This window comes from Cheilinus undulatus, linkage group 9, assembly GCF_018320785.1.
Source record: "Cheilinus undulatus linkage group 9, ASM1832078v1, whole genome shotgun sequence".
Classification (NCBI taxonomy): domain Eukaryota; kingdom Metazoa; phylum Chordata; class Actinopteri; order Labriformes; family Labridae; genus Cheilinus; species Cheilinus undulatus.
In genome coordinates this window covers 51,863,080-51,880,297 of record NC_054873.1, presented here as the reverse complement: position 1 = coordinate 51,880,297, position 17,218 = coordinate 51,863,080, and the positions used below count along the sequence as shown (strand labels likewise).

Below are 17,218 nucleotides of genomic sequence, written 5' to 3'. Positions count from 1 at the left end.
TAATAAATTGTGGCCACAAAATACTAACTCGTGGCCAAAAAATACCAACTTGTGGCCACAAAATACAAAATTGTGGCCTCGAAAATACTAAATTGTGGCCATAAAATAATAAATTGTGGCCACAAAATACTAACTCGTGGCCAAGAAATACTAATTTGTGGCCACAAAATACTAAATTGTGGACATTAAATACTAAATTGTGGCCATGAAATACTAACTCGTGGCCAAAAAATACCAACTTGTGGCCACAAAATACAAAATTGTGGCCTCGAAAATACTAAATCGTGGCCACAAAATACTAAATTGTGGCCATAAAATAATAAATTGTGGCCACAACATACTAACTCGTGGCCAAGAAATACTAATTTGTGGCCACAAAATACTAAATTGTGGACATTAAATACTAACTCGTGGCCAAAAAATACCAACTTGTGGCCACAAAATACAAAATTGTGGCCTCGAAAATACTAAATCGTGGCCACAAAATACTAAATTGTGGCCTCGAAAATACTAAATTGTGGCAATGAAATACTAAATTGTGGCCACAAAATACTAATTCGTGGCAATGAGATACTAATTTCTGGCCACAAAATATTAACTTGTGGCCATAAAATACTAAATTGTGGCCACAAAATACTAAATTGTGGACATTAAATACTAACTCGTGGCCAAAAAATACCAACTTGTGGCCACAAAATACAAAATTGTGGCCTCGAAAATACTAAATCGTGGCCACAAAATACTAAATTGTGGCAATGAAATACTATATTGTGGCCACAGTTTAATTTTTTTTTGACCATGTCATATCTGGAGCTCTGTAGTTAGTTAACCACTGACATTGAACAGCTCATTAAGCACAGATAGAAAACTAGATCACTGCTGGAAGATGATCTGTCACGTAGAATCATCTTTTTACTGATTGCTAATCCTGAAACTTCCTTATCACTGTATTCTTCTTCACTAAAAACACTGAGATTACCTTTTGTCATTTATCAATGGTGAATTCTTTTTCCCTGTTGTCTCCATGTTGAAGGTTGATCTGTGATTATTGATTAGGCATTGCTGCAGTAGAGAGGAGGTATTTCCATCGCAGCATCTATTTATGAAATAAAACAGTGATAAAAATCAGACTTTCTTATGGGGTAAATTTGACCTGCATGGTGGTTCTAGATATAAATGACCATGACCAAAATTTAGGTATATGCAAAGATTTATTTTTATGACACCAGGTGCTATTTAACAAGCTTTTAGTAAAGTCAAAGACAGACAGTCTTTAAAACTGTATACACATCAACAAAGATGTGAATAAAGAACAGCCTTGGGTAAATTTGACCCATTAGCAGTTCTAGTGTTAAACGGGCCCTGCTAGCCTCTTAGCTAGCGGCTAATTCCCCCATTCACACACTCAGCCTTCCACCAGCAGCTCCACCGCTCACATTGATCTCTTCCTGCTGTGATTCAGGGTGTCGTCCATGGACTTTCAGCTGTTTCTCTGTTCCCTGGTATGTTTTCGTTCATATGTGCCACTCATGGGTCTGAGGCTGTCAGTAAAGCTCTGAGTGATGACTGTGGAGAGAGCTGGGTGTTTGCAGCAGAGTCCAAGACTAAAGTTTAGGACAAGGAGGATTTCTGTAAACCATTATAAAAATTTGACACTTGAATGTTTGCATAATGTGCAAAAAATCTCTGCAGCTGCAAAAGATGGATTAATTAAACTGGTGTTTTGACACATTTCAAGTTAAAGAAATCTTGCAAGTTGTGCAATTTGTAAATTGCAGCAGGCCATATTGTGATTTAATCTAATTTGTGATTAACTGCCCGGTCCTAGAGCTGAGACATGTGGGAAAGTACCAAGGCTGGTTTCAAACCCGTATTGACCACATACATGTGGCGTGCCTTAAACCACTAGACCACCTGCGCCCCACATCGTATCGTATCTTTAATACTAGAAAAGCACTCGGAGAGTGCAGACCTCTGCCATTAGTCCTACCTCCCAATAGTGAAGAATTCTTTAAAACAATCCCTGGATCCGTCCCCATGTGCCCCCCACCACGGCATTTGCCGATTACTCCCTCCCCGGTAGGGTGGAAACACGGTGAGGCAAAGCAGTGGCTTAGGGGTTCGGGGTAACCCTAACCCTATTGGCTACGGGTAGTCAACAGATGCACCCATGGTCTCACTGGATAACTGGAAGTCATGGCAGAGGGTGAATATTCCTCTATTCCTCCCAGCATTGTGAGCATTCTCGCCACAATTCGCTGTCTTTCTCTCTGTTACGGTCTGACTCGTCTCCTCAACCAGGGGTGCGTCTTTCAAACTCTATAAACTCCAAAACTTTGAATAGAAACACACCCAGAAATGCTACTGGGATTGAAGTTACTCATGTCTGCCATCTCCTGGTGTAAAGTGGTAACAGCGCAGACCTCCGCCATCAGCCGTATCTTCCAATAGTACAGAATCCTTAAAAAAATTCTTGGATCCAGACAGTGATCCGGATCAGTCCCAAAATCTAATCAGTTCTTCCTTATGCCATTCCTGACATTTCCTGAAAATTTCATCAAAATCTGTCCACAACTTTTTGAGTTATGTTGCAAAAAAAAACAAACAAACAAACAAACCCACCCGATCACATGACTTCCATGGCGGAGGTAATAAGCTAATATCATATCATGTTATACAGCATCCCCTCACGTTGCGTGGGATCTTTCTAGAACCCATCTATCTTCCTGTGAAGTATTGTAACACATCCCACTCCTATCTGTTGCACTGTTGTTCCCCGCTGTAACGTATGATATCACATCCAACCTGCTCTGACTGCATCCTATCAGGTTTGGTCTGGTGTGGTTCATCACTTCCTGTCTCTGTGTCTGTTGTTTGGTTTCTCTGCCATTGGACTGTGTGCTATTAAATCAGCAGAGAGGATGTCTGCTGCTAGAATCAGAGAGTTCTGGAGCAGACTGGCACTAGGGAAGATAGTTGAGTATCACAGACTAAGATGAAATCAGCTGATTTCTAACAGCCTTACACACACCTTTGTTCCTGAGAGCAGCTGAGGTTCCACGTACTGTACAGACTTCACGTTAGAGTCACTTCAGGTAGGGAGACTATCCACACAAGGTGCAGGCAGTAAGAGGGGAAATTCCAGCAGACACCTCCCCACTCCCACTCACAAAGTGTTACCATATGGCTCCACGGTGTGAGTGAATGCCGCTGCGCAGAGTCAATCTGCATAATCACAACAAAGCAGCCGTTCTGTGGGAGTGTGCAGAGAAAGCAGCACATCAGTCAAAGCAGTGAACTCGCTCTCTTACGCTCTCTGTTTGAAAAGGAGGCTGCCCGGCGGTAACTTCACAGGGCTTTCTTACACAGAGGAGGGGGAGGGGCGGGAGGCAGCGAAGGGGGAGTCAGATTTCTTTAAAAATACTCGAAAACAGCAACAGAGAGAGAAAGAGAGAGAGAGAGAGCCCAGCGTTACAACGTCTTTGTGTCTTTACACTGAACCAAACAAAGCCTTCACACCGCTGCTCCAGCGTGAGGGATTCCACACGGCACACAGACGTTACCTTTGCTTTAAAAGCCAGCTTTACTCACTCCCTCCTGGTCAAAGTCTTCAGCCCTCAGTCATTTATCATTCTCTCTGTTTTCTCTCTTTTATTGAAGGTAAACTCGAGGGCGCCATGCAGCTCACAGCTCTCTGACATGTACCTACTGTCCAAAAACATAAAATACAAGGAATGACCAAAAATGAGGTGTAAATATCAGTCTGTATCAGCTGTAAAGATCAGTCTGTATCAGCTGTAAAGATCAGTCTGTATCAGCTGTAAATATCAGTCTGTATCAGCTGTAAATATCAGTGTATATCATCTGTAAAGATCAGTCTATATCAGCTGTAAATATCAGTCTATATCAGCTGTAAATATCAGTCTATATCATCTGTAAAGATCAGTCTATATCAGCTGTAAATATCAGTCTATATCAGCTGTAAATATCAGTCTATATCAGCTGTAAATATCAGTCTATATCAGCTGTAAATATCAGTCTATATCAGCTGTAAATATCAGTCTATATCAGCTGTAAAGATCAGTCTGTATCAGCTGTAAATATCAGTCTATATCAGCTGTAAAGATCAGTCTGTATCAGCTGTAAATATCAGTCTATATCAGCTGTAAAGATCAGTCTGTATCAGCTGTAAATATCAGTCTACATCAGCTGTAAAGATCAGTCTGTATCAGCTGTAAAGATCAGTCTATATCAGCTGTAAATATCAGTCTGTATCAGCTGTAAATATCAGTCTATATCAGCTGTAAATATCAGTCTACATCAGCTGTAAATATCAGTCTATATCAGCTGTAAATATCAGTCTGTATCAGCTGTAAATATCAGTCTATATCAGCTGTAAATATCAGTCTACATCAGCTGTAAATATCAGTCTATATCAGCTGTAAATATCAGTCTATATCAGCTGTAAATATCAGTCTATATCAGCTGTAAATATCAGTCTATATCAGCTGTAAATATCAGTCTGTATCAGCTGTAAATATCAGTCTATATTTGCTGTAAATATCAGTCTATATCAGCTGTAAATATCAGTCTATATCAGCTGTAAATATCAGTCTATATCAGCTGTAAATATCAGTCTGTATCATCTGTAAATATCAGTCTATATTTGCTGTAAATATCAGTCTATATCAGCTGTAAATATCAGTCTGTATCAGCTGTAAATATCAGTCTATATCAGCTGTAAATATCAGTCTATATCAGCTGTAAATATCAGTCTATATCAGCTGTAAATATCAGTCTATATCAGCTGTAAATATCAGTCTATATCAGCTGTAAATATCAGTCTATATCAGCTGTAAATATCAGTCTGTATCAGCTGTAAATATCAGTCTATATCAGCTGTAAAGATCAGTCTGTATCAGCTGTAAAGATCAGTCTATATTTGCTGTAAATATCAGTCTATATCAGCTGTAAATATCAGTCTATATCAGCTGTAAAGATCAGTCTGTATCAGCTGTAAAGATCAGTCTATATTTGCTGTAAATATCAGTCTATATCAGCCATAAATATCAGTCTGTATCAGCTGTAAAGATCAGTCTATATTTGCTGTAAATATCAGTCTGTATCAGCCATAAATATCAGTCTATATCAGCTGTAAATATCAGTCTATATCAGCTGTAAATATCAGTCTATATCAGCTGTAAATATCAGTCTATATCAGCTGTAAATATCAGTCTGTATCAGCCATAAATATCAGTCTATATCAGCTGTAAATATCAGTCTATATCAGCTGTAAATATCAGTCTATATTTGCTGTAAATATCCCATTTTTTTGATGTTTTAATAATACTTTTAGTAAATTATAAATATATATTTTTTAAATATCTCCTATAGAAGTAAATGTTTCTCTAATGTTTGATGAAAGGTTCTTCTTTCTCTGTGATCAGGATGGTGTGACGTTGAAATGTAGAGATTTTTGGAGGGATTTCCTTGTTGAAACTGTAGTAAATGTCTCTAAATCTTAGCTGAAGCCTTGGTGTGTGTGTAATAGACACAGTCTCAAACAGACTACTACTACACAGGCGAGAGGCAGGCAGACACACAATGGAAATGTCTTCACACCCAGCAGCAGCTTCTTTTCAGCAGGATAAAAACAAGGCTGAAACGTGAAAAAGCCCTTTGAGGTGGGTCCTTTCACCCTGACGGGGGGAGGAGGGGGGAGACGGGGGAGAGCAGCCACCTTTTTTCAATTGGTAAGCATTCAGCCAGAAAGCTCAGGCATTCCCTCTTTTGTTCTTCTCCTCTCTCTTCCTCTCTCGGCCGCGATGAAAATATGTTAACTGGAGTGAACTTGTGCGATTTTCTCCAGACGCCAAAACGACAACCGAGCAACCAAATCACAGCGACGACAACCAATCACAGAGCAACTCTAAGCGGCAACACATGCAAAGGAGAAGAAATGAGAGAAAAAGTGGAATAAATGATAGCAGATGGGTTTGAAGAGAGATGTGAGGGTGGATATGGACGCAGTCAGAGAGAAACACCTGCTTTAAAGAAGGAACAGAAGTCTGGATGAGGGGGGGAAGGGCAAACACAACAACAAAAGCCCCCCCGCCCTGATTCACTCGGTTTCCTCTGCAGACCTCCTCCAGAAAGACTCGACAAGTTCGACTCATTCAGCAGCCTCAGAGAGCGACGGTGGAACTGTGGAGACTCATTCAGATAAAACAGAATTTTACACTCCCTGAAGCTCTCCTACAGGATGAAACCTGTTATTTGATGGTCAATGGTATAAAAAAGCACTGAAGCTTTAGAATAACAACGGTCTCAGTCAGATTTTCACTGATACAGAGATAGAAAGCACTTCCATCTCCACAGAGCTCAACACTCTGTGGAGGTAAAACCAGGGTTTATTTCCTCCAGAGTAGATTTCATCAGAAATCTCTAAGTTAGATGAACTACAAGCTACTCCAGATGAAAACCCTGCTCCAGTAGAGGATCTTAAAATAGCCACCTTTTTCTACCAGAAAAACTAAGTTGTCCACAATCAACACAATCCTGGAGCATCCTGAATCAGAGCGCATGCTACACACAGGTAAACATGGACCCGTCTGTACGTTTCTAGGATGTGTTGCTGCCATCAAATTCAAAATGAGCGAGTATTTTTCATCTCAGTTTCAACATCTGATCTGTTGTTTATGTTCTGTCCTGAATCAATTATGGCTTTGTGAGATTTGACAATCACGGACTTCTGACAAAGTGACCCAACTTTTGTGGAATTTTAACATTGTGTTGTCCAAGAGAAAAGGATGAATGTTAGTGAGTGATGCTGGTGATGGTGCCCTCTGACTTCGTCTGCATTGGAAACAATGGTCATGTGACTGCGTCTGCATTGGAAACAATGGTCATGTGACTGCGTCTGCATTGAAAACAATGGTCATGTGACTGCGTCTGCATTGAAAACAACGGTCATGTGACTGCGTCTGCATTAAAAACAATGGTCATGTGACTGTGTCTGCATTGGAAACAATGGTCATGTGACTGCGTCTGCATTGGAAACAACGGTCATGTGACTGCGTCTGCATTGGAAACAACGGTCATGTGACTGTGTCTGCATTGGAAACAATGGTCATGTGACTGCGTCTGCATTGGAAACAATGGTCATGTGACTGCGTCTGCATTGGAAACAACGGTCATGTGACTGCGTCTGCATTGGAAACAACGGTCATGTGACTGCGTCTGCATTGAAAACAACGGTCATGTGACTGCGTCTGCATTGGAAACAACGGTCATGTGACTGCGTCTGCATTGGAAACAATGGTCATGTGACTGCGTCTGCATTGGAAACAATGGTCATGTGACTGCGTCTGCATTGAAAACAACGGTCATGTGACTGCGTCTGCATTGGAAACAACGGTCATGTGACTGCGTCTGCATTGAAAACAATGGTCATGTGACTGTGTCTGCATTGGAAACAATGGTCATGTGACTGTGTCTGCATTGGAAACAATGGTCATGTGACTGCGTCTGCATTGGAAACAATGGTCATGTGACTGTGTCTGCATTGGAAACAACGGTCATGTGACTGCGTCTGCATTGGAAACAATGGTCATGTGACTGCGTCTGCATTGAAAACAACGGTCATGTGACTGTGTCTGCATTGGAAACAATGGTCATGTGACTGCGTCTGCATTGGAAACAATGGTCATGTGACTGCGTCTGCATTGGAAACAATGGTCATGTGACTGCGTCTGCATTGAAAACAACGGTCATGTGACTGCGTCTGCATTGGAAACAACGGTCATGTGACTGCGTCTGCATTGAAAACAATGGTCATGTGACTGTGTCTGCATTGGAAACAATGGTCATGTGACTGTGTCTGCATTGGAAACAATGGTCATGTGACTGTGTCTGCATTGGAAACAATGGTCATGTGACTGTGTCTGCATTGGAAACAATGGTCATGTGACTGTGTCTGCATTGGAAACAATGGTCATGTGACTGTGTCTGCATTGGAAACAATGGTCATGTGACTGTGTCTGCATTGGAAACAATGGTCATGTGACTGTGTCTGCATTGGAAACAATGGTCATGTGACTGCATCTGCATTGAAAACAACGGTCATGTGACTGTGTCTGCATTGGAAACAATGGTCATGTGACTGCGTCTGCATTGGAAACAATGGTCATGTGACTGCGTCTGCATTGAAAACAACGGTCATGTGACTGTGTCTGCATTGGAAACAATGGTCATGTGACTGCGTCTGCATTGGAAACAATGGTCATGTGACTGCGTCTGCATTGAAAACAACGGTCATGTGACTGTGTCTGCATTGGAAACAATGGTCATGTGACTGTGTCTGCATTGGAAACAATGGTCATGTGACTGCGTCTGCATTGAAAACAATGGTCATGTGACTGTGTCTGCATTGGAAACAATGGTCATGTGACTGTGTCTGCATTGGAAACAATGGTCATGTGACTGTGTCTGCATTGGAAACAATGGTCATGTGACTGTGTCTGCATTGGAAACAATGGTCATGTGACTGTGTCTGCATTGGAAACAACGGTCATGTGACTGCGTCTGCATTGGAAACAATGGTCATGTGACTGCGTCTGCATTGGAAACAATGGTCATGTGACTGTGTCTGCATTGGAAACAACGGTCATGTGACTGCGTCTGCATTGGAAACAATGGTCATGTGACTGCGTCTGCATTGGAAACAATGGTCATGTGACTGCGTCTGCATTGAAAACAACGGTCATGTGACTGTGTCTGCATTGGAAACAATGGTCATGTGACTGTGTCTGCATTGGAAACAATGGTCATGTGACTGCGTCTGCATTGAAAACAATGGTCATGTGACTGTGTCTGCATTGGAAACAATGGTCATGTGACTGTGTCTGCATTGGAAACAATGGTCATGTGACTGTGTCTGCATTGGAAACAATGGTCATGTGACTGTGTCTGCATTGGAAACAATGGTCATGTGACTGTGTCTGCATTGGAAACAATGGTCATGTGACTGCGTCTGCATTGGAAACAATGGTCATGTGACTGCGTCTGCATTGAAAACAACGGTCATGTGACTGTGTCTGCATTGGAAACAATGGTCATGTGACTGCGTCTGCATTGGAAACAATGGTCATGTGACTGCGTCTGCATTGGAAACAATGGTCATGTGACTGCGTCTGCATTGGAAACAATGGTCATGTGACTGCGTCTGCATTGAAAACAACGGTCATGTGACTGCGTCTGCATTGGAAACAACGGTCATGTGACTGCGTCTGCATTGAAAACAATGGTCATGTGACTGTGTCTGCATTGGAAACAATGGTCATGTGACTGTGTCTGCATTGGAAACAATGGTCATGTGACTGTGTCTGCATTGGAAACAATGGTCATGTGACTGTGTCTGCATTGGAAACAATGGTCATGTGACTGTGTCTGCATTGGAAACAATGGTCATGTGACTGCGTCTGCATTGGAAACAATGGTCATGTGACTGTGTCTGCATTGGAAACAATGGTCATGTGACTGCGTCTGCATTGAAAACAACGGTCATGTGACTGTGTCTGCATTGGAAACAATGGTCATGTGACTGCGTCTGCATTGGAAACAATGGTCATGTGACTGCGTCTGCATTGAAAACAACGGTCATGTGACTGTGTCTGCATTGGAAACAATGGTCATGTGACTGCGTCTGCATTGGAAACAATGGTCATGTGACTGCGTCTGCATTGAAAACAACGGTCATGTGACTGTGTCTGCATTGGAAACAATGGTCATGTGACTGCGTCTGCATTGGAAACAATGGTCATGTGACTGCGTCTGCATTGGAAACAATGGTCATGTGACTGCGTCTGCATTGAAAACAACGGTCATGTGACTGTGTCTGCATTGGAAACAATGGTCATGTGACTGCGTCTGCATTGAAAACAATGGTCATGTGACTGTGTCTGCATTGGAAACAATGGTCATGTGACTGTGTCTGCATTGGAAACAATGGTCATGTGACTGTGTCTGCATTGGAAACAATGGTCATGTGACTGTGTCTGCATTGGAAACAATGGTCATGTGACTGTGTCTGCATTGGAAACAACGGTCATGTGACTGCATCTGCATTGGAAACAATGGTCATGTGACTGTGTCTGCATTGGAAACAATGGTCATGTGACTGTGTCTGCATTGGAAACAATGGTCATGTGACTGTGTCTGCATTGGAAACAACGGTCATGTGACTGCGTCTGCATTGGAAACAATGGTCATGTGACTGTGTCTGCATTGGAAACAATGGTCATGTGACTGTGTCTGCATTGGAAACAAAGAGCAGGCTGAGTGAGCTGAACAGTGGAGCATCTCGTCTGCATGGTTAGGAGACTGGGCTGGATCTCCTCTTCAAGATAAAGGACTTCTGGGATGTTATCAACTATGGCCTACAACTATAGCAACTATGGAGGGAAATATTCCCAGCTTCACCAATATTCCAGCCTCTGCTTAAGATGATGCCATCCTTTCAAGTCTATAAAAGGCTTTAGAAATGTGATGTCATCACAGCTTATAAAACATTCCACCCTTGCCCCTGAAGATGATGTCATCAAAGCTTATAAAACATTCCATCCTAGCCCAATGATGATGTCATCAAAGCTAATAAAACATTCCATCCTTGCCCCTTAAGATGATGTCATCAAAGCTTATGAAACATTCCACCCTTGCCCCTGAAGATGATGTCATCAAAGCTTATAAAACATTCCATCCTTGCTCCTAAAGATGATGTCATCAAAGTTTATAAAACATTCCACCCTTGCCCCTGAAGATGATGTCATCAAAGCTTATAAAACAATCCATCCTTGCTCCTAAAGATGATGTCATCAAAGTTTATAAAACATTCCACCTTTGCCCCTGAAGATGATGTCATCAATGCTTATGAAACATTCCACCCTAGCCCGATGATGATGTCATCAGTGCTTATAAAACATTCCATCCTTGCCCCTGAAGATGATGTCATCAAAGCTTATGAAACATTCCATCCTAGCCCCTGAAGATGATGTCATCAAAGCTTATAAAACTCTCCATCCTGGCCCCTGAAGATGATGTCATCAAAGCTTATAAAACATTCCATCCTTGCCCTTTGCATGCAGGCCCGTCTTGGTCCCCAGTTGTCATTCCAATCGTACCAGTACCCTGCTATATTTATTGTCTCATTAGTAAATGGACAACCTGGGGGAGAAAAGCTGTTAAAGAGGCACAGCTAGCCTCTTAGCTGATTGGCCACAGAGATGATGGATGGGCTGTTGTTAGAATCAGAGCTGTTGTTCCTACCTCTATCTTGTCCGTCTTTGCGTCCCCCCAGTACAGTTTTCCCGCCGTGTGATCAATGGCGAGTCCGTTTGGCCAGCCCAGAGAAGTGTTTAGCAAAACCAGCCGGTCCATCCCGTCCAGGTTGGCCCGCTCGATCTTTGGATGCTCGCCCCAGTCGGTCCAGTACATGAAGCTGAGGGACAGAGTGGGAGGAGTCTGATAACTCACAGCTTAGTCAGGCTTAGCGACCTCTATGACAGGAAAAGCTCCAAACAGGTCCGGATGCATAATTCAGGGTAGCCTTACTTCTACATGGAGCTGACCCTGAAAGGTAGAATACTTTACCATCCATTCAAAAGAGCTACATTAGAGCTACATTAGACTACCATGCTAACAGTCGATCAGATGCTAATGAACCAAGCATCCTTCTACCCCAGCTAAATGGTAGCTGTCTAATTTTACCTTGACTTTCTGTTTTCTCCAGAAAGTCATCATGAAAATAAAAATCATAAATATCATGTAACATGATTATAAGGTCATCGTTACGCAGACCTTAGATGATTTGTTTGCTATGGCCTTAATCAAAGCGGTCCTAATATCTTCTCTATACGAATCAAATCTGCCTAAAAGATAAGTTATGTTTTTTTTCTCCAGATTACAAAGGGAGTACCCCAAGGCTCAGTCCTTGGACCACTGTTAGTCAGAATTTATATCAATAAAATCATCACTTCAGTACGTTACTGTCATCTCCATCTTTGTGCTGATGACACGGTCTTATATTCCCCTGCTACTCTAAATCTACAGCTGTCATTAAACCTCCTAATGAACCTCATATCTAGAGTGGTTGTTGTGTTAAAAATCAGTTTGTGGATAACACAACAGAACAAGCGTTTTTATCCAAACTAAGGAGGGTTTAGATCAAATATATGATGATGATGATGAAGATGATGAAGATGATGAGTAGGTCTGCTAGGATCGGCGCTGAGGGAGTGTTTATGTTTATTACATAGCCAAAAACTCTAAAACGTACCCATTGACGGGGTCCAGGACGATGGCTCTGGGTTCATCCAAGTTCTCTGAAATTAAAATTTTCCTGAAGGTTCCGTTTAACCTGGTGACCTGGGAAACAAGAGGAAGCTGGTAAACCATCAAATGAACACAGTTAACTGTCTACACCAGTGGACTCAACCTGAGCCTGATGTTAGACACACTGGTTAGGCCTTCAGGCTGCACAGGAACATCCAACACGCACCTCTATGCGGTCAGTTCCTGTGTCAGTCCAGTACAGGTTCCTGGCCACCCAGTCCACAGCTATCCCGTCTGGGTGGTTGATCTCCGTGGTAACCAGCATCATGGCATTGCTGCCATCGATGCGGGATCTCCTGATGGCTCGAACCTCATCGTCTGTCCAGTAGACGTAACCCTCAACAGGGTCGTAGTCTATAGCTATTGCGTGGCGAATGTCATCGACCTGTACAGACAGACGACCGTTAGACTGACACAAGGCGGGGCCTTCAGACTTCCATAGGTGTGTGGTTGTGTCGGCGTTCACCTGAAGGACAATGTCTGTGAAGTCTGGAAGGTCCAGGGAGATCCTCCTCAGGTCGGTCCGTCGAGCCAGCAGCAGAACCTGCTCCGCTCCTGCAGGAACCAGAAGAATAATCAGCAGTTATTAACAGTGGTGCTAAACCAGGATCTGACTGTACGCTGATGACTGTCACCTTTACTGCTATGACTGAAACAAGCTGAGGACATTAAGGAAAGGGGAATCCTTTAGTTTTACTGGGAAATAATGACACATCCCTCCATCATCCATCCATCCATCTATTTATCCATCAATTTATCCATCCATCCATCCATTTATCCATCCATCCATCATCCATCAATTTATCCATCCATTTATCCATCCATCCATCCATCAATTTATCCATCCATTTATCCATCCATCCATCCATCCATCTATTTATCCATCCATTTATCCATCCATCCATCCATCCATCAATTTATCCATCCATTTATCCATCCATCCATCCATCCATCTATTTATCCATCCATCCATCCTCCATCCATCCATCCATCCATCTATTTATCCATCCATCCATCCATCCATCCATCATCCATCCATTTATCCATTTATCCATCCATCCATCATCCATCCATCATCCATCCATTTATCCATCCATCCTCCATCCATCCATCCATCCATCCATTTATCTATCCATCCTCCATCCATCCATCCATCCATCCATTTATCCATCCATCCATCCATCCATCCATCCATCATCCATCAATTTATCCATCCATCCATCCATCCATTTATCCATTTATCCATCCATCCATCATCCATCCATCATCCATCCATTTATCCATCCATCCTCCATCCATCCATCCATCCATCCACTCATCCATTTATCCATCCATCCATCCATTTATCCATCCATCCATCATCCATCCATTTATCCATCCATCCTCCATCCATCCATCCATCATCCATCAATTTATCCATCCATCCATCCATCCATTTATCCATTTATCCATCCATCCATCATCCATCCATCATCCATCCATTTATCCATCCATCCTCCATCCATCCATCCATCCATCTACTCATCCATTTATCCATCCATCCATCCATTTATCCATCCATCCATCCACTCATCCATTTATCCATCCACTCATCCATTTATCCATCCATCCATCCATTCGTTTATCCATCCATCTATTTATCCATCCATCCATCCATCCATCATCAATTTATCCATCTATCCATCCATCCATCAATTTATCCATCCATCCATCCATCCATTTATCCATTTATCCATCCATGCATCATCCATCCATTTATCCATCCATCCTCCATCCATCCATCCATCCACTCATCCATTTATCATCCATCCTCCATCCTTTTATCCATCCATCCTCCATCCATCCATCCATCCATCCATCCACTCATCCATTTATCCATTTATCCATCCTCCATCCATCCATCCATCCATTTATCCATCCATCCATCATCCATCCATCATCCATCCATCCTCCATCCATCCATCCACTAATCCATCCATCCATCCATCCATCCATCAATTTATCCATCCATCCATCCATCCATCAATTTATCCATCCATCCATCCATCCATTTATCCATTTATCCATCCATCCATCATCCATCCATTTATCCATCCATCCTCCATCCATCCATCCATCCATCCATTTATCCATCCATCCATCATCCATCCATCATCCATCCATCCTCCATCCATCCATCCACTAATCCATCCATCCATCCATCCATCCATCAATTTATCCATCCATCCATCCATCCATTTATCCATTTATCCATCCATCCATCATCCATCCATTTATCCATCCATCCTCCATCCATCCATCCATCCACTCATCCATTTATCCATCCATCCTCCATCCTTTTATCCATCCATCCTCCATCCATCCATCCACTCATCCATTTATCCATCCATCCTCCATCCATCCATCCATCCACTCATCCATTTATCCATCCATCCATCCATCCATTTATCCATCCATCCATCCTCCATCCATCCATCCACTAATCCATCCATCCTCCATCAATAATAATAATAATAATATCTTGAATTTATATAGCGCCTTTCAAGAAACCCAAGGACGCTTTACAGGAACTCATATACATGGACAAACTATGTGAGGGGTAGGATGAGTGTAAGGGGTGGTTTAGTGAAGACTGTAGGCTGTGGTGAACAGGTGGTGCTTGAGACGTTTTTTGAAAATGTCCAGAGATGGAGGGCTATGAATGTCTGCAGGAAGAGTGTTCCAGAGGGTGGGGGCTGCAGCACTGAAGGCTCTGTCTCCATAGGTTCGGAGTTTGGTTTTGGGCATGGAAAGTAGGCCGGTGTCTGAAGATCGAAGGTTGCAGGATGATGTGTATGGATGGAGGAGATCAGAAAGGTACTGGGGAGCCAGAGCATGGAGAGATTTGTATTTGTTTGTATCCATCTATTTATCCATTTATCCATCCATCCATCATCCATCAATTTATCCATCCATCCGTCCATCCATCATGTATCCATCCATTAGTTTCTGCTCTGTGTGGACTACAGAGTCCATCTTGCTACTGTGGATGGTTTTATTATCTTAGACCCCACCAATGACGCTCTCCCTGTTTCCACATCTACCTAGACCTCAGAGGATGAAATGGACCCATGCTGCACAGATACAATGGTCTTTGAAGAGTTAGGAGACGTTTGGAGACATTTAGAGTCGACTTTAAATTAAGATTTAAAAAAATCTTCTCCAGTACCAGAGTTATTCGACGTTTCTCTGAGACACAACACCCACACAAAGCTTGGTTTACATGATTTTTGGCTTTTGGACCACCTTAAAACGACATAATCCAGAGAGAACCCCTCCATACCTCATCCTCAAACCACCTTAGAAACACAGAAAGCTGGAACCAGATTAAACTCTGCCTGACTAAACTTTATAGAAGTCTGAGGTCTGGAAAATCAATGTTTCAGGACCAACACCAACACCACCCAGGGTATTAATAACACTAATATCCACACAATTACAGGTATGAATTACATAATGATGAAATGACAGGATATTTAACCATGCTAGAAGGTCGAGTCATTAATAATGAGGACAGAACAGAAGTGGTCGTGTTGACGGAGAGGGAACATCAGTACATTTAGAGTCTAAAGATTTCATATCCAGGATACCTGATCCTAAGAAAAACACCACCCGCTCCTCTCTGCTCCATCCTAACCCAGCTCCCGTCTGCTCCATCCTAGCCCGGCTCCTCTCTGCTCCGTCCTAACCCGGCTCCTCTCTGCTCCGTCCTAACCCGGCTCCTCTCTGCTCCGTCCTAACCCGGCTCCTCTCTGCTCCGTCCTAGGCCGACTCCTCTCTGCTCCATCCTAGCCCGACTCCTCTCTGCTCCATCCTAGCCCGGCTCCTCTCTGCTCCATCCTAGCCCGGCTCCTCTCTGCTCCATCCTAACCCGGCTCCTCTCTGCTCCATCCTAACCCGGCTCCTCTCTGCTCCACCAGTCTTTAAACAAAGATCTGTGCTCCTGGGGGATCTCCTGGGTTTGGCTGTTGGTTCAGGTCTAACAGGAGCCAAACTCCTCCTGGGAGATAATTAACTGTTTTTTGGGCGTCTCTCACACCTCTGACTGTGAAGATCTCACGTTAAAGCAGTTCAAAGTCTCTCTCTCTCTCTGTTCCCCCCTGCCTCGGTCTTTTTCCCCGTCTTTGTCTCACCTTTCAGATAAATTCTCTCCTCCTGCAGACAAAGCCATGGCTGAAGAGTAAACAGAAACTCCTGAATTTCCAGTAAAATCCACTTTTTATGAAAACTGTTGGCCTGTTTGTTGGAGTGATGAAAGAAGAGCTTTTTATTTACTACCTTTCTGAGCGCCTCAGACCTCTTCAATCATTTTCAACTTGGATCCCCACACCAGAAACCACCAGAGGGGCACTTTTTCAACATTTCTCCACATTTTTCAACATTTCTCCACACCCACGCTCTCCTCCATGCTTCTGATTTATTCTGCTATTTATGAAACCAGAGAAAAGGTAAAGGACGGCTCAGGTATTTAAGAAGTTAAACATGCCGGTCCCTGGGTTGGTAATGAGATCTGCTCTGAAAGGCAGAAATGTGTAGATGTTAGTGGTTTTTAGCCGAACTGAACCTGCAGAACTGTGAACGATCCTTAAAGACAGAACACAGATAACACAGAACCACCAAGCCTCACGGTCTCTGTCAGACAATCCCAGAGAAAAATCATGTAAATAAAAAGACATGAACTTGACTCACTAGGGCTGTGGAACAATAATGTTATAGCATTATTTTCTCCAGGATTGGGACTGTGATTTAATCTGCAGTTATTGTTAAATTCCTAGTCTTATGTATTAAAAAG

At 42.7% G+C, this 17,218-nt stretch overlaps 1 protein-coding gene across 1 annotated transcript in view; it reads right to left on the bottom strand.

The window, feature by feature from the left end:
• lrp5 (low density lipoprotein receptor-related protein 5) overlaps window positions 1-17,218 on the bottom strand; it is an 82,764-nt gene that overhangs the window by 32,753 nt on the left and 32,793 nt on the right. The window contains exons 8-11 of the mRNA XM_041796303.1: window positions 12,854-12,942; window positions 12,554-12,772; window positions 12,332-12,420; window positions 11,323-11,494 (exon numbers count right to left, since the gene is read on the bottom strand). Coding sequence (XP_041652237.1) covers window positions 11,323-11,494; window positions 12,332-12,420; window positions 12,554-12,772; window positions 12,854-12,942 — 569 coding nt within the window. The remainder of the gene's footprint in view (window positions 1-11,322; window positions 11,495-12,331; window positions 12,421-12,553; window positions 12,773-12,853; window positions 12,943-17,218) is intronic.